At 45.4% G+C, this 22,440-nt stretch overlaps 1 protein-coding gene across 1 annotated transcript; it reads right to left on the minus strand.

Annotated features, from left to right (window-relative positions):
• Window positions 1-4: 4 nt before the first annotated feature.
• LOC140269776 (coiled-coil domain-containing protein 85C-A-like) lies at window positions 5-21,569 on the minus strand. Its single transcript, XM_072364768.1, has 5 exons — window positions 20,776-21,569; window positions 7,126-7,205; window positions 4,822-4,914; window positions 4,085-4,183; window positions 5-1,412 (listed from the first exon to the last, which is right to left on the minus strand). The coding sequence occupies exons 1-5, from the start codon at window positions 21,443-21,445 to the stop codon at window positions 1,320-1,322; spliced, it is 1,035 nt and encodes a 344-aa protein (XP_072220869.1). The 5' UTR covers window positions 21,446-21,569; the 3' UTR covers window positions 5-1,319.
• Window positions 21,570-22,440: the final 871 nt, after the last annotated feature.

A 22,440-nucleotide genomic window follows, 5' to 3' on the forward strand; every position in this document is an offset into this window, starting at 1 on the left:
CGAGGAATCTAAATATCTTCACCAAACTGTTCTCGGTGAGCAGATGAACGTATTTCATGCCACAAATAAGGTCCAGGTTTAAAAATACCGGAGTTCCTCTTTAAGATGAGCTGAAATGGCGTGAACTCTCCTGTAAAAGCCGCGTGCTGTGATCTAAAAATCCTGCTTCTTGTTGAAAGATGAAGCAAATATCTGACGAATCGTGTAGATTTGAAACCTGCTGCAGTTTAGCTCCTCTAATCTGAAAGGTGGAGATGATAGAAAAGGGTTGAGAACGACAAACGTCAAGTAAAGTAAAAGCAAAACGCTCAGCATGGACGGGAATGACCGTATTCATGTAGACTGGCTGCAGTCCTGACCTGCCGCCCCCCCGCACTGCTGCACACCTTAAGACGTGTTTGCAGGAAGAATGGGACAAAATAAGAGCTGGAACTCTGCATCACCTGGTTTCCTCAGAAAAATGAAGGTAACTTACTCAACCACTGCTCTTACCCCCCCACAAACCTTCTCAGCCCCTTCTTCTTTCTCCCTCCATCCTTCCTCATCCCATCTCTCTCCATACCTTCCCATCCATTCATTCTTCCCTCCCTGTGCCCTGTTCTCTTCTCAGGTACCATCTGGAAGATCCTAAGTCCGTTCGGGTCATTCACCTGGTGAGACTGAAGCCCCACCCTGAGCCCCCCCCCCATGAGCCAATCAGAAAACCTCAAGTCCTCAATACGCTTTATCTTTATCTCCACCGGCCCAACTTTGTCTGGAATGTGTCTGAAATGTAAAAATGGATCTTTATTAAGAGACAGAACATGAAACATCTGGAGTTTATACCATCCGTTAAAGGAACAATCACTGTTTTTTCCCCCTTATTCATGTCTCATACCATCCCAGCGTTTTCTGATTTGAGGTGCACTGATTTAAGCAGCGAATATTCAATGTATTCCAGTAAATATATGACCTGCACACAGCAAAGAGCTGCCTTCACTGCATGCTGAACAGATGAGCAGCAGCTCTAATCTAGGAGCTGACACGTATGAGCCATTAAAAGCTACAAAAGATCAGAAATGTAATATCTATCCTGACATATTTTAACACTGAGTGTACCGTATATGTCCACATGGTGGCCTCAGCGAGCAGCTCAACCGTCTCTGAGACGTCTTTGAACCAAACAACACATCCGTTCATTTCCAGGAGATGAAATGAAGGTTGTGCTCTGAGCTGCAGTTCCTCCAAACACCACTTTGACGCTCTGCAAGGCTTCTGGGCCCATTCAGGAGTGTTCTGTGGGTTTACTGGGAGCACCGGTGGCCTCTCTGGGTGTCTGCCTACTGTGCAGGTCCTTTGAACTGGTTTCCTGAGAGCTGCTGTCGGACGGAGAGCTTTGAGCCGGCAGCGTCGCCCAGCTTCCTCCAAACCACCTGCAAGGATGAAAGAACACCGTCAGAAACATGCAGGAGATGAACTGACCTGAGACCATCCACAGGAAGAAGCTGTTCCTCCAGAGAGTGCTTTAAATTAAACACTTTCCTCTCTATAACGGCCACGCTGGGAGCACTTCCTGGGCCTCAGAGTGCATCGGAGGGAAAAAGGACCCGAGGACCAGTGTGTGCAGCAGGTCAGCGAGGTGGACAGTTTGGTTTCGATGCAGTTTTTGACCTGTTGTTTGATGGTTTTCAGGTCACTGGGCAAAAGGTGCAGCTGGTTTGTTTGATTATAGTAAGGAGACGTCTCCTTTTACCAGGACACGTCCCATTTTACCCAGAAATGTCCCCATTTACCATGTCCCCTTTTATCCAGACTTGTCCCCTTGTACCCAGACTTGTCCCCTTGTACCCAGACTTGTCCCCTTTTATCCAGACTTGTCCCCTTTTACCATGTCCCCTTTTATCCAGACTTGTCCCCTTTTACCATGTCCCCTTTTATCCAGACTTGTCCCCTTTTACCATGTCCCCTTGTACCCAGAAATGTCCCCTTTTATCCGGACTTGTCCCCTTGTACCCAGACTTGTCCCCTTGTACCCAGACTTGTCCCCTTTTATCCAGACTTGTCCCCTTTTACCCAGACTTGTCCCCTTTTACCCAGACTTGTCCCCTTTTATCCGGACTTGTCCCCTTTTACCCAGACTTGTCCCCTTTTATCCAGACTTGTCCCCTTTTACCATGTCCCCTTTTATCCAGACTTGTCCCCTTTTACCATGTCCCCTTTTATCCAGACTTGTCCCCTTTTACCATGTCCCCTTGTACCCAGAAATGTCCCCTTTTACCATGTCCCCTTGTACCCAGAAATGTCCCCTTTTACCATGTCCCCTTTTACCCAGACTTGTCCCCTTTTATCCGGACTTGTCCCCTTGTACCCAGACTTGTCCCCTTTTACCCAGACTTGTCCCCTTTTATCCGGACTTGTCCCCTTTTACCCGGACTTGTCCCCTTTTATCCAGACTTGTCCCCTTTTACCATGTCCCCTTTTATCCAGACTTGTCCCCTTTTACCATGTCCCCTTTTATCCAGACTTGTCCCCTTTTACCCAGACTTGTCCCCTTTTATCCGGACTTGTCCCCTTTTACCCGGACTTGTCCCATTTTATCCAGACTTGTCCCCTTTTACCATGTCCCCTTTTATCCAGACTTGTCCCCTTTTACCATGTCCCCTTTTATCCAGACTTGTCCCCTTTTACCATGTCCCCTTGTACCCAGAAATGTCCCCTTTTACCATGTCCCCTTTTACCCGGACTTGTCCCCTTTCATCTGGACTTGTCCCCTTGTATCTGGACTTGTCCCCTTGTATCTGGACTTGTCCCCTTGTATCTGGACTTGTCCCCTTTTACCCAGACTTGTCCCCTTTTACCCAGACTTGTCCCCTTTTACCCAGACTTGTCCCCTTTTATCCAGACTTGTCCCCTTTTATCCAGACTTGTCCCCTTTTATCCAGACTTGTCCCCTTTTATCTGGACTTGTCCCCTTTTACCCAGACTTGTCCCCTTTTACCCAGACTTGTCCCCTTTTATCCAGACTTGTCCCCTTTTACCCGGACTTGTCCCCTTTTACCCGGACTTGTCCCCTTTTACCCGGACTTGTCCCCTTTTACCCGGACTTGTCCCCTTTTATCCGGACTTGTCCCCTTTTACCCGGACTTGTCCCCTTTTACCCAGACTTGTCCCCTTTTACCCGGACTTGTCCCCTTTTACCCGGACTTGTCCCCTTTTATCCAGACTTGTCCCCTTTTATCAGGACTTGTCCCCTTGTACCCAGACTTGTCCCCTTTTATCTGGACTTGTCCCCTTGTACCCGGACTTGTCCCCTTTTACCCGGACTTGTCCCCTTTTATCCAGACTTGTCCCCTTTTATCAGGACTTGTCCCCTTGTACCCAGACTTGTCCCCTTTTATCTGGACTTGTCCCCTTGTACCCAGACTTGTCCCCTTGTACCCAGACTTGTCCCCTTTTATCCAGACTTGTCCCCTTTTATCCAGACTTGTCCCCTTTTATCCAGACTTGTCCCCTTTTATCCAGACTTGTCCCCTTGTACCCAGACTTGTCCCCTTTTATCCAGACTTGTCCCCTTTTACCCAGACTTGTCCCCTTTTACCCAGACTTGTCCCCTTTTATCCGGACTTGTCCCCTTTTACCCGGACTTGTCCCCTTTTACCCAGACTTGTCCCCTTTTACCCGGACTTGTCCCCTTTTACCCGGACTTGTCCCCTTTTACCCAGACTTGTCCCCTTTTACCCGGAATTGTCCCCTTTTATCCAGACATATCCCCTTTTATCTGGACTTGTCCCCTTGTACCCGGACTTGTCCCCTTGTACCCAGACTTGTCCCCTTTTATCCGGACTTGTCCCCTTGTACCCAGACTTGTCCCCTTTTATCCGGACTTGTCCCCTTGTACCCAGACTTGTCCCCTTTTATCCGGACTTGTCCCCTTGTACCCAGACTTGTCCCCTTTTATCCGGACTTGTCCCCTTTCACTCCCCATACTCGCTTATTATTATAAATTCGCTGGATGGATGTTCCCGCTCAATCAGGACAAACCCTGAACTTTGAGAAATGCTTTTTGTTCCATCTCTGGATAAAGAAAGTTTGTGGTTAAACTCACGTTGCACATCTCCCTGACGATGGCCTTCTCTTTCTCACTGAGGTCTTCATCATATTCCATCGAGCTCTGCCGGTCCAGCTTCTCATGCACCTCCAGCACCTTCAAACACACCCCCCCCACACACATTTAATCAGTCTGAAGCCATTTCAATACACCTACAGAAAGTTATGCACAGTGAAAACTTTGCGTTCCATCTCTTAGAGGTAAGATGACTTTTTCCTTTTGGAGATCAAGGAGCAGTGGTGATTTATCCATGAAAACAGCCACCAAAGCCCCAGTTAGAGGGCTGGATGCTCCCTGATCCCTCAAAGGTTCACTTTACCTCTGCAAAATGGACCAAAGGCAGAAATTCTGACTGGGCTGATAAGAGAGATAAAAGTAAAACATTTTAGAAAAAAATAAGTCCTCCGATCGAAATGACCAAAAAGGTGTTTTGTTCGTACCCTTAAATATCAGCCATCTAAGCTACCGCCCCCTACAGGACACAGCTGGGAAATACAGCTCACAGATGCCATTCTTCAGTGTTTCCAAACCTGAGGGGGGGGCGGCTGGTGGGATTTTTTTCATTTTAATGATTTATAGCATCATAAGTCTTATAAAAGCCATTTTAATGGAAGAGCAGAGCCTCCTCCTGTGGTGAAACATGCCGTCAGTTGGGCTGAAAGGGTTAACATAACGTCTCAGAGGAGGTAGAATAAGTGTCCCTAACTGGAGCCAGTATCAGATCGTCAGCGTACCTTCATTGCATGAACAACAGCCTCAGGTTTCTGTCCCAGGGGGAGGAAGAGCTCCGTGGGGGACGGCTCTCCACCGGGGGTCTGGGTGGCGTTCTGGTCACAATCACAGCAAACACCAAGTAAATACTTAGGAAAAGATGCAGGGATGCAGTATGAAAAGAAAGCAGAGGCTGAGGAAGCAGGTAACAGGAGACCTGCTGTGTTTGCATTAAGAGGAGACGATCAATCAGCTGCTCATCTGCACTCATCAGTGCTGTAGGTCAGACAGATGATCCCTCACTGCAACACCAGCCTCAGACCCAGAAACTGATAAATATCCCATAATCTGCTCCTGTCTGTGGCTACATGAACCTGGATTTTAGGAAGGAAAAAGGTACATTTTGGTTTGTCTGTAGATCTGAAAGAACCATGAATATATCTTTATGTTGTGGTGCAGAACTGCATCCAGCCAACACCCTCCATACAGAGTTAAGCCTTTCTGTTTGCTTTTACCTTCAGGTAATTAAAAAGTATGCATCCTTGTGGGGGTTTCCCACCACAGTGGGGGCAGAGCCAATCTTACAACAAGTTCTTTCCATTTTATCCATGAAAGTTCTGACTCCAGCCTTGAAAAACTGGCACCAGCTTTCACTGGACCCCAGTAAAGAACCTCTTATCCCATCTTATCTTATGCCATCGTGTGTTTGTGGCTCCCACAGAAACAGCAGTTTCCAGCACTGCTTATAAATGAGTTTAAACAGCGTTTATAAACCAGATTTATGATATTGAGATCAAATTTAAAAAAAGGTCAAATAACCATGTCAGTGTGGAAAGATCCTGACACAAATCCTGTGATCAGGAAAGATCTGTGGTCCAGTGCAGAAAGGGTAATAACATGATTATAGGAAAACAAAACCAGTTCTTATCTGATTCTTTATGTCTCTGACAGCAGTCCTGAACCAGCACTGAAACCAAAAGGGATCAGTGTCAGGAGTATTTACCTGTAGGGTTATTTCTGTACCTGACAGGGTATGAGTACTGAAATTAAACCTTTATTTCTCTGTGTCTGTTGCTTGATATTCTTTATTTATTTCTTTATCTATCTCTTATGACCTGACACTTTATCAATACAGCTGAACTGAAAAGAATTCATTAGCAGAAGTTGGTCAATTTAAGTGCTGAGAACATGTTTCCCAACAGCTAGGCTGCACGGACTGTCAGGGTCAACAACAGCAAACATGTTAGCATCCTGTTAGCAACATCTCTGGTGGCTAAACTTATATTTCTAGGCTGGTGATATGACCTACTGTGTAAAAAGGTGAAAAGTCAGCATCATTTAAAGAAATAGCTCCACATTTAAGAGTTTTCTTGTACGTTTAGCTACAGTGAAGCTAGCTGTTTACGCTTTATGCTAAGCTAAGATTAGCATAAAGGCTAACTGTAGCTTTTTGTTGTACTGAACATTTATGATGAAAGCATGTCTGCTCCACTTGTTTTAAAACAAAAACCCAACAGAAGGGTGAGCTAAACTGATTTAATACAGGCGGTGAAATTAGATTTCAAAGATAAATAATGAAGTTAAACACGCTTCAAATCCCATAATCTCGTTAGAGCAGAGTTTTGTCATTTCAGTGGGGACATGTATGAATAATGAAGGAACTGAAAGCCTGTTGGACTTATTTTACGGTTATTGCTTCGAGGCAGAAGTAATTCCTCTGTTCTTTGGAGTGTGAAATGAAACAAACTGAAAATACCTGAATGCAACAGAGGGAGGGAACACAGGGAAGCTATATAAACAAGACCACATATGAGCTAATACTGAGGCTTTTACTGCTCGTTTGGTATGAATCATACACATAGAGTCGGTGTTATACAGCAAACAGTATGTTACACGTTGTCCTGGGACTGAGAACTGAGTGTTTACCTTCCCTCCATTTGACTGGAGGAAAAAACGTAGCTGTTTTCACACATAAACCCTGAATAATATCAAGAGAATCTGGTCTAAACATTATCTACAGTTGCTTTCAGTCATGTTTAGATAAGACATCGTTCTAAAAGCTTGGAGATGTGCCTAAAGATCCAGTTTAAAATGGCTTCTTTGCTAAGTTGTCTGTTCTGTGTCGACACAACACTGGTTCATCCCTTGAGTTAGGAGCATTTTTTCTGCCTGAATGCTTCATAGGTCAGAGTTCAGTGGCTTAACAAAGAAAAAACACTGAAAATGCTCAGGTACAAGGACTGAAAACAAGTGAAAAAGCTGAAAATGTCCAACAAAGGGTCCTACATCTTAAGAAGATAAAGCACAGTGATAACAGTAACAATTACCTGTGACAGCAGCTGCTTGTTTTCATCCTCCAGCATCCTCAGCCGGTCCTCCAGCTGTCTCATGTAGCTGTCTGAGGCATCTGAATGGAAAAAAAGTCACATCGGTTGGTTTTGGGCTGAGCAAAGTTTTTTAATCTAAAACACGTCATAGTTTCACTGCGTCTCCAGGCTCAGTGCTGGTCATATACACCACAAAAGAGAGCACTGAGGATAATAATGGATAAAAACCTGTTGGAATCTCGAACCATTTCATAAAGGAGGACATTTCAACCGATACACCGCGTTTCACACTAAAATGAAGAGTTAAAACAAAGAAATGGGAAGTAACTGTGAAAGAAAGCGTGTTAAAGCTTCTTTTTCCTGACTGGCTGCAGGTAAACCAACACCAGTTTCAGTCAGGCGCCTCCTGTGAGAGTTTCTCCTTGTGTGTTCTTTAAATGTTTAGCAGCCAATCTGAATTACTCGCTCAGAAACACATTGTTGATTTGACCAAAGAGATGCCAGTTAAGCTGATTAATCCCAGCACAGTGATACTGTACTCACTGGTGTTTTCAAAACAGGTTGAAGGATTAAGCAACTGGGGGAATTTCTGCTGCAGACAACCTGGAGCTTGTCTGCAGAGACGGGAACCTGTGGAAGTAAATTCCTCTGCAGCCACACAAAGAGTTCAAAACATTTTGAATAGAGTCAGAAATACTTGAACTGGACTGGGTTAGATGGAAGTGTTCAAGTCAGGTGCTCTCAACAGGCAACATCCTGCACCCCACGAAGGACTTCGGTCAGGTTTTAAATGACAAAAGAACACGTAGTTCATAAAGAAGACTAAAACTGAGGTCACGGTTTTCATATTTAGTCCTCCATCAAATCGCTGCAGGGCATGAAACTCAAAGCTGCTATGCTTTGGATTATTATCTCACAGAAAGATTCTTGTCTGTCAGCTGAAATTACAGCTTCAGGTGATGTCAGATAAGTCTCTACAAGTTCTGCACACCTGAACTTCAGCAGCGCGTCCCATTCTTCAGGTTCATTATGTCAGTTTTCTGTCAGAGTGGATGAGGAAAAAGCCATTTATCGCGTTCGGTTTGATAAGGAAGGGACGATTAGCCAGGCTGGGGGGGAAATAGGGTCATCGTACACCACAAATTCTTACTGGGATGCAATTAAAAACATTTAGGACACATAAAGTCTGAATTAAAGACACCCCAACAGGCAGTTTTTAAGGTCTTTTATTGGCAAATTAAGACATTTAAACACTCTTTAGGGGCCCAGTTTGGGGCCAAATATGTCAAAATGTAAAATCTTTTCTTATCTGTTTACTTCCTGCACATCAGGAGTTTTCAACCCTCCAGTAAAAGGTGGCTGAATAACCCAAATTATAGTTTTGCTATAGATATTAGCACCTAGCGGCTGAGATACCGCAGCCCTGAACGACACCAGGAGCTAAAGAGCAAAAAACAAACACAAATCGGCCAAATTTTCGAGTCCAACTTTAAAACTCTACAAGATGCCTGACTTCACTTCAAAATATGCAAACCAGTACCTCAAAAAAGGACTTTTTAAATGTTGAGTGCAGTTAAGTTCCATAATAACTGCTGTGATACTGCTTGATTAAATCCACACCTCCAACCTCTCCACAGTGCAGATTATCATCATCAGCAGATTAAGAGACACAGCTTCATGTGATCCATTCAAAAAGTGAAGAAGCAAAGGTTGCTCTGCAGCATCATAACAAGTAAAAAGCTGCATTTTCTTCACAGCTACTCCCTGAAACTGAACGATATAAGGTCAGCCTGATGAGTAAATTATACTCCTGCTGCGTTCTTTGGAGGCAGAGATGATTTGAGTCAACATCACGTGCATTTCTTAAATTTAATAAATAAACATATTGTTTTATTCATTAAATTATGTCTACAAAAAAGAGATTATTTGAGAGAAAATGAAGTTATGATAAAGTAAACTGTTTAATAGCTGCTGCCTCATTTCAACCATGACTTTAACCTGATTAAAATAAGTTATATCCCCTAAATATCATCTATTAAATCAAAAGTTAAATTTCTTTTTGTGTGTTTGAGGTGATATGAACTACTTTTTATTCTATTTGACTTTTCACTTCATCATCGTGAAGATTATCCCGTTGAGCTCTTCTTCAGGTGTCTTTGTGCACCATGAAGCATCCATGTTTACCTCTAACCTCCTGATTTCTGCCACATGTGTTTGCTGCAGTCAGACTTCTAATTTCAGAAGTTCAGCATCGTTTCTGGGAGCAGCTCACACTTGCAGCAGAGGATGGATCTGAAGTCACACTGGATACAAACACATGTTTCCTTAAAGCTGATTTCCATGATGTATGGCTGAGCTGCAGGAGAGGGAGCGGAGGGTTGGAGACATGTTGAGGCGAACAGAGAACACTTTGTTCTACTTCCATCTGGAGTCATTTGATCCCGAGGCCCAAATTCTTGCTGTATATAAATACTTACACTGTGTGTTATTCATCCAGCATGAAAGGATGAAAAGAGAGAAACAGAGTGAGGAGTTAATCTGCTGCATCTCTGGCATCATTGTGGAGTTCAAGGCGTACGATTCAGAGCAGGTTCAGGACAAAGAAGCAGAAGGTTTTCATCCTGTGGATGAGCCCAAAGTAACGACCAATCAGACGCTGCCGACCTCAGAGGACATCCTTAAATTACAGACGGTCAGCACAGATCCAGCTCACCTTCCTGCTTCTGTGCTCATGTTGCTACGAATAAAGATTCTTCAGACGCAGGGGTCACAGCTCGGTGTTTAGTTTGCCTTCATGTAGCATCACTCAGAGGCCTAAAACTAAGCTGGTCTGCTTTGGATTATCATCCCACTGAAAGATCCTGAATCACAGCTTCAGCTGTTCTGAGATGAGTTTGAGCAGTTTCTTATTTCACCTCATTGATTCTGTCAGTTTTCAGCAGAAAACATGGCACATAAGGCCTAATTTGAAAGATAAACACAGTTTCCTATGATTTGCCCAAAAGTAAATTCGTCCAGTTCCATGACTTGGATTAAAGAGACGAACAGACAGCGTGCATTATTAAAGAATAGTATTAAAGGCTTTCTGTTGACAAAGCTGCTGTACAAAGTCCTCATTTCTTTATAGTTTCTTTAAAGTGGTCTGGAGCAATAGTTCTCCAGGCTTTCTGAAGGTCTTTCAAAGTTTTTCTTTGGACATTGGCTGAAAAAAGCAGAAAAAAGGCTCCAAACTCAAGGGATGAACCAGTGTTGTGTCGACACAGAACAGACAACTTAGCAAAGAAGCCATTTTAAACTGGATCTTTAGGCACTTTGTTACCAGCAGCCTGTCACAAAGACACATCATTTGTTCCCATTTCTTTAGCTGCATCTATGAAAAACAGCAAAGAAAACACAGTTTGACAGACAGAAAATAGGATTTCTGCAGCAACAAGGTGATTCCCAAAGAGCTATTAGCTGAAAACTTGGCATATCTCAGCATGGTGTGCAGTGTGTCCTTAAAACATTTGAGGAAACTGGACAAGTGGAGGACAAAAGAAGAAGTGTCAGGCCTAAAAAACTATCTCCAGCAGATGAACAGGATCTGAAAGTGATGTCCTTAAGAAAGAGGAAAAAATCCAGCTGTGACCTGACAGGACCTGAGAGATGCATCTGGACCTTCAGCTGATCCATCTACTGTTGGCCCAAGCCTCATCAGAAATGGTCTCCATGGAAGGGTGGCTGTCAAGAAGCCGTTCTTAAGGAAGGGAAACAGGGAGAAAAGGCTGAGCTGTGCCAAATGACACAAGAAGTGGACTGAAAATCAGTGGCAACAGGTCTTATGGAGGGATGAATCCTCCCCAGAGCCCGGACCTCAACATTATTGAAGCAGTGTGGGATCATCTGACAGAGAACGGAACAAAAGGCAGCCCACATCCAAAGAAGAGCTTTGGGATGTCCTTCAAGAAGCCTGGAGAACTATTCCTGAAGACTCCTTAAAGAAATGACAGAAAGCTCGTCTCAGAGGGTTCAGTTTTCCTTCTTCAATCAGTTTGTTGGCAAAGACGAGTTCAGGAAATTAAACTCACATTTCTGGTCTCAAACATACCAGACACCGAACAGAAAAGCGTGTTTTTTATTAAGGTTTAGGCCAGATTTGACTCAAACAAACATGAACTGTTTGCATTTTAAATAATTCTGTGAGAAGAAGTCATAAAAGGACTGAAGTCAGTTTCCAGCAGCTGGTGAACAAAGTCTGAGCTCAGTGTGCGTCTCAAACTAAGTCAACACACATGAGACCCTGAGGAAAGCTCAGTCTGATCACCTGAAACATGCAACGCTGAGAGATGTTCCTGCGTCACACTTTGCATGTAAAGTATGTGGCTCAATAAAGTTTTAGCAGGGGAGAAACAGCCTCAGTCAGACCTGAGAGGGGAGGTTTCTTACCGTTCTCCAGTTTCCTTTAACTGGATGGAAGCGGTCGGTTAGATAACGTTTTATATTCTAATGATGTGTAAAATCCCACATCCCAGTTCTTTAATCAGGGCTGGTATTACTGCAACATCTCAGTGAAGAAAACAAGGGGACAGACGGTGTGTTTGAAACTGAAAACAGCTTATTAAACTGAGCCTCGAAGCTTCTGCTTTATGGCTTTAAATGCAAATAAGCAACGGAACATTTAAACATCCCGCACATGAAAGTCAAGGCAGGGAAAATCCAACAGAACGGGTCATAATGAGGATGTCATTAAACTAAGACAGGAGGGAAAACTAAACAGGACAAAGGAGGCAGGCTCTCCAAAGTAAAACAGATCATGAAAAATAAACCTTCACAAATCCAGAAGGGCCCAAACAAGAAGGAAAAGTTCACTGGAATACCGAAGATGGAAATCCAGAGAAGATTAACACTAAAACAGAACCCATGAGCCACGAAAACACGGCGGTGAGGAGTCCACGTGTTTCCTCTGACCCCCCCACACAGAAACTCGGATAAATCAGTGCATCCAGGCCTCAGAAAGACCCTCGGAGGGTCAGGAGACGACCTCTGACCCCGACGGGTCCCGCAGAGGGGTGGATGTGAAGTCCTGCACAGTGAGTCTTTGAAGACCGGCTCCCCATTGTCAGCCACATAATGCTGTCGGACAGATGGCCGCAGCCTGGAATGAGGCCAACGGGGGAATGAAAATCCCAGAAAAAACAGGGTAGCTGCTGGCTGGGTTTGCAAAAACTGGTGGAAAAAATAAACTTTGTAATCCTGTTACAGCTGACAAGTCTGCAGTGCTAAGTTCCTCCTCCCGTGAGGAGCTGAGACCACCAAACGAGACATCTTTAGCTGCACTGACGTCCAAACCTGCGCTTCACGTGGAGACGAAAGTCTCAAAGACGATTTCTGGGTGAAATATTAACGGATGCACGAGTTAGAGAGACGAAAACAGCCGGAATGCACAAACCCTGACTCCAGAAAAGTTCTGTGAAATGCAAAAAAAGGATAGATTTGATCATTGGTTTGAACCTTTATTTAACTGACAGAAGAACAAAGAAATGATTTTCAGTGTCTTCACAGACCAACTTCATTATATTTAGACAATAATTCAGAATCTGCTGCAGCAACACTCAGTAAAAGCTGTTCTGGAGTCAAAGAAAGACTTTAAAAAGTTTATAGAATCCACAGCAACAGCTTCTGGAGCTTCTCCAACCAGCAGGTTACCTGCTGACAGGTGAGGGTGTCAGGATTGGGTATAAAAGCAGCTTCCACCAAAGGTTCAGCCTCTCCAACAAGGATGGGTCGTGGCTCACCGCTTTGTGCCAAACTCCATCAGAGAATCATCAATAAGTTCAGGAAATATTCCTCAGAGTCAGACTGTAAAGAACTTTGGTCTTTCAGCATCTACAGAGCAGGATATTGCGTTTTAGGTTAGTAATTCCTGCTGTTCTGTGTGGTGCAGGATGTCAAAACAAAGTGTTGGATGTAGGCTTTGACACCCACAGTATATAGGATATATATATATATATATATATATACATATATATATATATATAACAGAAAAAGGAAGTCAATCGAAGTCCTAATCCTGATCCAGAGTCTCATATTCACATGAGTTTGAGATCAGGATAAATTAGGTCACATATCGCTGTTTCACTCATTTAAAAATGGAAAAGTCCACCTGTTGCTGCCCCAGCGTCATCACGGCCTCACAAACCAGGCTTTTTTTGCCCCGTCACTGTGAAATAAGCCGAGTGATCCGTCACTAAAACACATTTCACGTCATCAAAAGAACGGAGAGGGTGAAAACTCGGCCTCGGCAGGACAAACCCCCCCCTGGATGCCTGGCATTAAATGCTGGATTTGCACAAAACAAACGCACAAACACTTATTTGTTCCATGTTTACATGCATCGAGGTTAATTGCCGGTTTGGCCTGTCGAAGCAGCCTGTTTCATCCCAGCAGGTGAGCTTTTTCCAGTGATGTTGGACTAAACAATGTCTCTTTATCACTTTCCCATGTTGCCGTTTTTCCCACAGTGCCTCTGGGTCTTTGTGTTCTCAGGAATGTGGGAAATCCTGACCAGGCAGCTTTTCCCAACAAATCCCCATCAGGCCGTGACTAATTTTTACAACACAAATGACCTCATTGTCTTTGATAATCTTTGCACGCTACACTAGTCAGACGAATAATGAGCTTCCATATAAACAATAAGAGTTTTTCCTAATTTCATCATGTTAAATGGGTATAAAATCCAGTCTTTCTTGGGTTGAACGTACGGTAACAGTCACAGCTTTGATGGATACATTAAAGAGCTGAAATGATTCCTCGAATAATTATTTAAGCCCATTTTTCTGCCTCGATGCTTCGTTTAACTCCCACCAACATGTTCTGCTCAGCGGTCGCCCTGTTTCACACGGACAGTTATTACTGTCGCACAACGTCTGATGGAGGAAAGAACGAGCAGCAAAAAATGTCTACAGTTTGGGGGCATTTTAGAGAAAATACTGGACAGTGTAAAGCGCCAGTTAGCTTAGCACGATAGCACAAGGCTACAGCTAGTCTGAAAACAAACCAATGAACCGTTCAGGATCAGGAAAATAGCGGATTTTTGTTGAAAAGTCACCCTAACACCCAGGAATATAATTTTTCTGCTTTTACTTGTATCATATCCCATGTATCTACATGAATATCAGATAAATAGACTGATGGAGGCGAGATATAACGTCTACCCGGTGTGTTACGGTTTGGTGGAGTGAGGAGGACCCACAGAAAAATCAGACGAGCGATGAAACAACCTCCTGCGAATAACCATGAAGAAAGTAACGGTGAGGATCTAACCACATAAATACTGAGGGGAACTCCTGAGGAAGCGGCTGCAGCTGTGGCCGATCGAGTGGAGACGGGTGTGGAAGTGGAGCTGAGGACCGAAGGAGGGGAACTGGGAGGGATGTGAAGCAGAAGCTCTGAGAAATGATCAACAACGAACCGACAGCAACCAAGAAACCAGAAACACAGAGTAACAACCGACTAAGACTCAAAACAGAGGAAATGAAAGAGCCAAGAAATAATGAAGCCATGAACTCAAAGGACGGGAATATTAAAAATATTAAAAATCAAATCTTTCTCTGGCTCACCGGCCTGGTTTGGTCTTCAAAATGTGCAAAACATGGCAGAAACTAAAGAAAACTGCAGGATTTCTGTTCATTATAACAAACACAGCTAATCTAATTTCATTAGAACCAGAAGGAGTCTCTGATCAGCTAAAGAGAATTTAATTAGGTAAAGATAATTTAATTTAAATGAGCACTGAGATTCTCATTTAAGATTAAAACTGATTCACGACTTCATTTGTCGGCGATAAAGCCGACGTCGAGCGAGTGTTCATCGATCAAAAAGCAGAGCGATAGCTGAGTCTGAGCTGCCTCTGAGACAGAAGCAACACTGAACCACCTCTGAAGGCAGAGAAAAATCACCCGTTTTATCTCAAAAGAGCCACGATATCCAGCAAAAACCTTGATTTAATTTAGAAGTAAAACTGGTGCTCGCTGCAGCTCCAACAACTGGGATCAGATAGCGTGAGATCCAAAGATTCACAAACCCAGAGTGATCACTGCCACCTCTGCGGTTGCTATGGTTACTCGCCTCCTCTGAGGGGAGGAGCTTTGGAGGCGGAGCTGAAGCACAGCAGAGAGGGAGGGGGAGGAGCCTGGAAGTTGTATTCATTTAAACTCTAACCGGGGACCAAAAGCGTCGTGAGCGGCACGTTGTGAGCTTCAAGAGTTGAGAAAGGCTCAACTTTATGCAAATGAGCAGTGACGCGACGCGACGACAGCCAATTAGGGCCGATCTGGATTCCGAAGGCGGAAAAAAGGCGAAAAAAAGGTGGAAAAAAGGGGAAAAAGGCGGAAAACAGCAGAGCGCAAACACAAAGAAACACAAAGAAGGCCAAGAGTACGATCCATGGTGAAGGAGGGAACCGATGTATGGATGGATTATTATATATATCTGCTAGTTGCTATACATATAAGCCCCGCCCCTTTAGCCGCTTCTGGCGGCAGAAGAAGTAGAAGCGGCGGGTTGTGAGCGTCGTGAGCGGCTGTGGTGTGAGCCCCCGGTAAAGCAAGGCCCATCTTCCTCTACAGTTGCTATGGTTACTCGCCTCCTCTGAGGGGAGGAGCTTTGGAGGCGGAGCTGAAGCACAGCAGAGAGGGAAGGGGGAGGAGCCTGGAAGTTGCATTCATTTAAACTCTAAAGCGAGGCCCATCTTCCTCTGGAGGTTACAGGGTTACGTGAGCAACATCCCAGGAACTGCTTTGACTCCAGGACGGTGGATTAAACTACTTCATGCTTTGTTTCTATCTTCTTCTGCCACAGAAGGCACACATTCCCGTCTTCGTCACAGACAGTGGAAGCTGTATAGAAACAGGTTTACTCTCTTATTGTATGTTCAGGCCTTTTCTCAGCCCGAGAGTTTCCCATGATGCCTCATTATCATAACAATGCAGCCTCTCTCTTTGTTGCACTCAGAATCCGTCACGCACAAAGAGAAGCCGGCGCAGACACAACCGAGAGGCACTCCTTCCTCTTCAATAGAGGGAGGACGTGAAGAGTGATTCAGCCTTTCATTTCACTCAGCTAGAAAACCTAAAAACTCTCACAGCCTCCCAAACAAAGCAACCACGACAATGTTCAGCATGCAAGTACAACACATCGTGGCAGAGATGAGGAAAAGATGCTCTAATTCGTACCTAAACGATGGAAAAGTGAATTCCAGCCAGCCAAACTCTGCTCATTCATGAGGAAACAGGAACTTTAAAAAGCCAGGAGCATCAGACTCTAATTTGTCCAGTTAGAAGTGTTCGTTGCAGGGGGGTTAGGGTTCAATAAAGTCTCAGTTATATACATTCATACTGTAAAGAGCTAATGTTAGGATGCTTTTCTAGAAGTACTGAAAGTCCTACCAGGGTCACATTACGCTTAAACAGCTTATTTTGTAATTATTTGGCAATATTTGATAAGTTTATCACCTCTCCTCCCTCCATGTACATATGACATCATTGCTGTCATTAACTTGTGTTTCTCTCTCTCGGCAGGTGTCTCTGGCCTGGTGTTACGCTGCTTGTTGTCCCCTCTTTCCTGTCCTCTCAGCAGGTATCTCTGGCCTGGTGTTACGCTGCTTGTTGTCCCCTCTTTCCTGTCCTCTCAGCAGGTGTCTCTGGCCTGGTGTTACGCTGCTTGTTGTCCCCTCTTTCCTGTCCTCTCAGCAGGTGTCTCTGGCCTGGTGTTACGCTGCTTGTTGTCCCCTCTTTCCTGTCCTCTCAGCAGGTGTCTCTGGCCTGGTGTTACGGTGCTTGTTGTCCCCTCTTTCCTGTCCTCTCAGCAGGTATCTCTGGCCTGGTGTTACGCTGCTTGTTGTCCCTTCTTTCCTGTCCTCTCAGCAGGTGTCTCTGGCCTGGTGTTACGCTGCTTGTTGTCCCCTCTTTCCTGTCCTCTCAGCAGGTATCTCTGGCCTGGTGTTACGCTGCTTGTTGTCCCTTCTTTCCTGTCCTCTCAGCAGGTGTCTCTGGCCTGGTGTTACGCTGCTTGTTGTCCCCTCTTTCCTGTCCTCTCAGCAGGTATCTCTGGCCTGGTGTTACGGTGCTTGTTGTCCCCTCTTTCCTGTCCTCTCAGCAGGTGTCTCTGGCCTGGTGTTACGCTGCTTGTTGTCCCCTCTTTCCTGTCCTCTCAGCAGGTGTCTCTGGCCTGGTGTTACGCTGCTTGTTGTCCCCTCTTTCCTGTCCTCTCAGCAGGTGTCTCTGGCCTGGTGTTACGCTGCTTGTTGTCCCCTCTTTCCTGTCCTCTCAGCAGGTATCTCTGGCCTGGTGTTACGGTGCTTGTTGTCCCCTCTTTCCTGTCCTCTCAGCAGGTGTCTCTGGCCTGGTGTTACGGTGCTTGTTGTCCCCTCTTTCCTGTCCTCAGCAGGTGTCTCTGGCCTGGTGTTACGCTGCTTGTTGTCCCCTCTTTCCTGTCCTCTCAGCAGGTATCTCTAGCCTGGTGTTACGCTGCTTGTTGTCCCCTCTTTCCTGTCCTCTCAGCAGGTGTCTCTGGCCTGGTGTTACGCTGCTTGTTGTCCCCTCTTTCCTGTCCTCTCAGCAGGTGTCTCTGGCCTGGTGTTACGCTGTTTGTTGTCCCCTCTTTCCTGTCCTCTCAGCAGGTGTCTCTGGCCTGGTGTTACGCTGCTTGTTGTCCCCTCTTTTCTGTCCTCTCAGCCCCAGCTGGTCCAGGCAGATGGTTCCTTCCTGGTTCTGGTTCTGATGGAGGTTTCTTCCTGTTAAAAGAGTTTTTTCCCTCCACAGAGAAGTTTCAGTGCATTCTGCTGGTTTCCTGAGCTGGGAAACTCATTATCTGTATGAATTGGACTAATTAGGAACTGAATTAATTGGATTAGGCTGAATTGAACTGAACTGTATCTTTTAGTGCCCTGAAATGATTTTTATAAATAAAACTGAAACGAACGAGTTGCCCCACGTTCACCATCCTGCTGATATAACTGTCAGCTTATGAAGAAAGCAGGAAACAACAAGAGAGAAAGGAAAGGTCTGGGTTTCCCTTCCTGTGGAGCTCAGCGCTTCTGAGAATCACATTTACACAATAAAACTTTCAGTATCATCAACATTCAGCACATAAAAGAGGAGCGATGCCAGCCAACCCAACCTAAACCCACCTGGAAACCACATTTTAACCCTCAAACAGCCTCTCGGCCCCAGAAACTGCATCCTGAGCGATGGGCTGCAGCTCCCAACCGATGACCCGGTCCTGTTCTGGTTGGATTTAGGCTTTTACAACGGTTCTTTTCCCCTGGAACCTGTGCACTTACCTCCCAGGATGAGGCTGATCATTGGAAGCACCGGACAAGCCTTTCTGAGAGGACAGGAGGTCATTCTGACCCACAGTTCCCTGCATTTTATAGCTTTTTAAGTTATTTCTACCCAGTCGTACTAACTGGGATTCATGTGGATGAGGACAGGAGGATGGGGGGGGGGGACCCTGCTAATAAAGTAGATTATCTCTCATATGATGTGGATCCTTTTCCTGTCCCAACACGACGTCTCCACTGAGAAACAGCTCAACGAGGCCAAACTTCCACAGAAAAACATCAAACTGGTTCTGAAAACTGGGGCTGAGAGCGAGGAAAGTAACCATAAACCGAGCTGAAATCTGCTGTGGATCTGACCCTCAGCCTCAGTCAGGACCACAGAAACGAGCTGGTGGTTCGGGTTCAGAACCTGGAGTCAGACCTGTTGGACCTCAGCTTCTTCTTCTTCTTCTTCTCTAAACTGCTGCGACCCGCCTCCATCTGTGCTCCACCTGCTGACTTACAGCATCGTGCCGCCGCAGCCACGGTGCTAAGGCCTCATTACACCTGACGGGACAATCTGTGCCGGGCCGAGCCGGGCCGGGCCGGGCCGGGCCGGGCCGGGCCGAGCCGGGCCGAGCCGGGCCGACACCATCTGTGTGTGATTAAAAGCGATTTATAGCTTTACACTTAAACTCAGTGAGAGTGTAACGAAGCATCCAAAGATGCAGAAAACACTCCAGAAAACTCGTTTTCAGCTCTGACTTTATCCCTTTTCTTCAATCTGAGGTCAGAGTGTGTGAAGGCAGGAAGTCGTCCTGGATAAAGATGCTCTTCAACATCAACCTGCATGTAAATTTGAAATATTATCGGCTCTCACACTGCTGAGCCTCTTTATTCATGAGATAACAGGTATTCACAACATGTTATCATGTCTGAAACTCCTGATCCAGCTCTCCTTTATTCATGGCTTTCTTATAATCGTTTAAAGTGTCCTGATCAACAGTTCTGCAGCTTTCTGAAGCTCTTTCAGAGTTTTTCTTTGGACATTTTCTGCTTTTTTAACTCATTTTCAGTCCTTGTACCTGAGCATTTTCAGAGGAATGTGTTTTTTCTTTGTTCAGCCACTTAACTCTGAGCTTTGACCCATTCAGGCAGAAAAAAGGCTCCTAACTCAAGGGATGAACCAGTGTTGTGTCGACACAGAACAGACAACTTAGCAAAGAAGCCATTTTAAACTGGATCTTTAGGCACTTTGTCACAGAGACACATCATTTGTTCCCATTTCTTTAGCTGCATCTATGAAAAACAGCAAAGAAAACACAGTTTGACAGACAGAAAATAGGATTTCTGCAGCAACAAGGTGATTCCCAAAGAGCTATTAGCTGAAAACTTGGCATATCTCAGCATGGTGTGCAGTGTGTCCTTAAAACATTTGAGGAAACTGGACAAGTGGAGGACAAAAGAAGAAGTGTCAGGCCTAAAAAACTATCTACAGCAGATGAACAGGATCTGAAAGTGATGTCCTTAAGAAAGAGGAAAAAATCCAACTGTGACCTGACAGGACCTGAGAGATGCATCTGGACCTTCAGCTGATCCATCTACTGTTGGCCCAAGCCTCATCAGAAATGGTCTCCATGGAAGGGTGGCTGTCAAGAAGCCGTTCTTAAGGAAGGGAAACAGGGAGAAAAGGCTGAGCTGTGCCAAATGACACAAGAAGTGGACTGAAAATCAGTGGCAACAGGTCTTATGGAGGGATGAATCCTCCCCAGAGCCCGGACCTCAACATTATTGAAGCAGTGTGGGATCATCTGACAGAGAACGGAACAAAAGGCAGCCCACATCCAAAGAAGAGCTTTGGGATGTCCTTCAAGAAGCCTGGAGAACTATTCCTGAAGACTCCTTAAAGAAATGACAGAAAGCTTGTCTCAGAGGGTTCAGGCTGTGTTGGAGAATAAAGGAGCTCAGACCAGAGATTCACTTTAAAGCTGCTGAGAACTGAGAAAAAACTCTGTTTCTGCCTCAGATTCTGGGTTTAGATCCATGTTTAAACATGTTTCAGTGAATCTCTGCAGCTGTTTACTGTGTTTCTGGAAATAAAGAAAGAAATTAGGGCTGATCATAGAACAGCTGAAATGAAAGAAACCATTTTTAAAGTTATGAACTGTAAAGTGAAACTGAATCAATCATTAACTGAGTTTGTAGAAGTTCAGCTTAACTTCCTAAATTACAGTCAAGTCTGAGTTAAAAGGAGAAAAGTTTCAGTCAGGTCGCTGATATTTGCTGATTTAAAGGCGTTTCTGGAGTGAAACACCAGCAGAAGTCGCGTTTGCAGCTTCAGAATCACTCACCAGCGCCTCCGGAGCCTCTGTGGAGGTGCAGATCATCCATGGACCTCCTCAGAGACACCGTTTTCCCCTCACACGCCTTGAGTAAGGGGTTGTGATGGTGGTGGTGGTCCGGACTGCCGCCGCTGCCAGTGCTGGACGTGCTGCTCCCGTCCCCGACGTCCCGGGGCGGCACCGGGCCCAGGTTGCTCAGGCTGGACTGGCTGTCGATGGAGCTCCGGGAGCCGGCTCCGCTCCTCTCCTCGTCCAGCATGAGGACGATCTCCTTCAGCTCGGTGTTCTCCGCCCTCAGCGCCTCCTGACTGGCCTCCAGCTCCGTCAGCTTCTGCTGGTACAGCCCGACGTCCTTCCACAGAACCCCGGCCGTGTAGCGGCCGAACCGCTGCCACTCCCGGGACACCCGCTTCCCTTTCTGCCGGTCATCGTCCAGGAAGCAGCACAGCTCCCGCAGCTCCTGGTTATCCTCCTGCAGCTTCTGGTTGACCTCCTTCAGACTCCGGATCTCGTGGAGGTGGACCTGCAGGCTCCGGTTCACGTCCTTCATCATTCTGCCGTGCTCCAGCATCAGGTCCATGTTCCGGTTCTCCAGAATCCGCAGCCTCCGGATCAAGTCCTCCTTCCCCAGAATCAGCAGCTCCTCTTCGGACAGCCGGCTCACGTCCGCCGCGTCCATGTCCCCGCTGATTCGAACCAGTCCTCTAACCCAGCGAAGTTATGGTGAGAACCAGATCCATCCCGAACCGAGCTTGTCAGAACCGTGCACGAGCCCCGCGGTGCCTCCTCTAAGCCACCCGCGGAGTGAGTGACACAGATCAGCGGCTGCAGTTTGTTACTTTCCGATTAAACACAGATGATCTGCGCGTAGCGCGTGAACGAAGGGGCGTGCACACGCACTGACACGCGGGTGGGTTTACTCTGGACTAATAGAGGAAGCTGCGCCCTCTGCAGGCGAGAATTAGGCAGTGCAGCGGTGAAAATGCGTTATTTCAGCAGGTTATTCTGTTATTGGATCCAAAATGCTGCAGCCAGAGAACTCACAGGAGGATCATATTTCAACGGTTTCATTGGTTAAATTCAGAGTATAATTTAAATTTTTCATCTGTTTCATATGTTTTATGAAGGATTTAAATAAGGATAATAATCTAACGGCGTAAATGTCAATTTAATTTAAGTAGGTGCAGGTGAACTGTTTCAGAAGCACTCGAGCTCAGTCACAAATAATAATTAAGTCTCTGCATGAATGTAAATGGAATATTTCACCATAATGTTTTCTCTGAAATGATGGCATGAAACTAAATAATCATTTTATGGTTCCGCCCCTTTTTCACAGCTCAGGTAAGGTGCTGTATGTCAAAAGTAATTGCAGGTCTGATTGTTTGTTGGGAAAATAAACCAAATTATCATTATTTATTCCTGATTACAAGTAGTTCGTTTTATAAATTCCGTTTAATTGTCCTTTCCAGGTGCACGAAGAAGCCGAGAAAAGGAAATACACAGGAATGCATTAACAGACCATGTTCACACTGAGTTTTCTTCTCTAAATGGATGTTTTTGGATGGCAAAAAGGAAATAATTGTCCCGTTTTCTACAGGACATCACTTTCAGATCCTGTTCATCTGCTGTAGATGGCTTTTTTTAGGCCTCAGACTGCTTTTGTCCTCCACTTGT

Source organism: Leuresthes tenuis, unplaced genomic scaffold (genome assembly GCF_036924035.1).
Source record: "Leuresthes tenuis unplaced genomic scaffold, fLeuTen1.0.hap1 SCAF_15, whole genome shotgun sequence".
Lineage (NCBI taxonomy): Eukaryota > Metazoa > Chordata > Actinopteri > Atheriniformes > Atherinopsidae > Leuresthes > Leuresthes tenuis.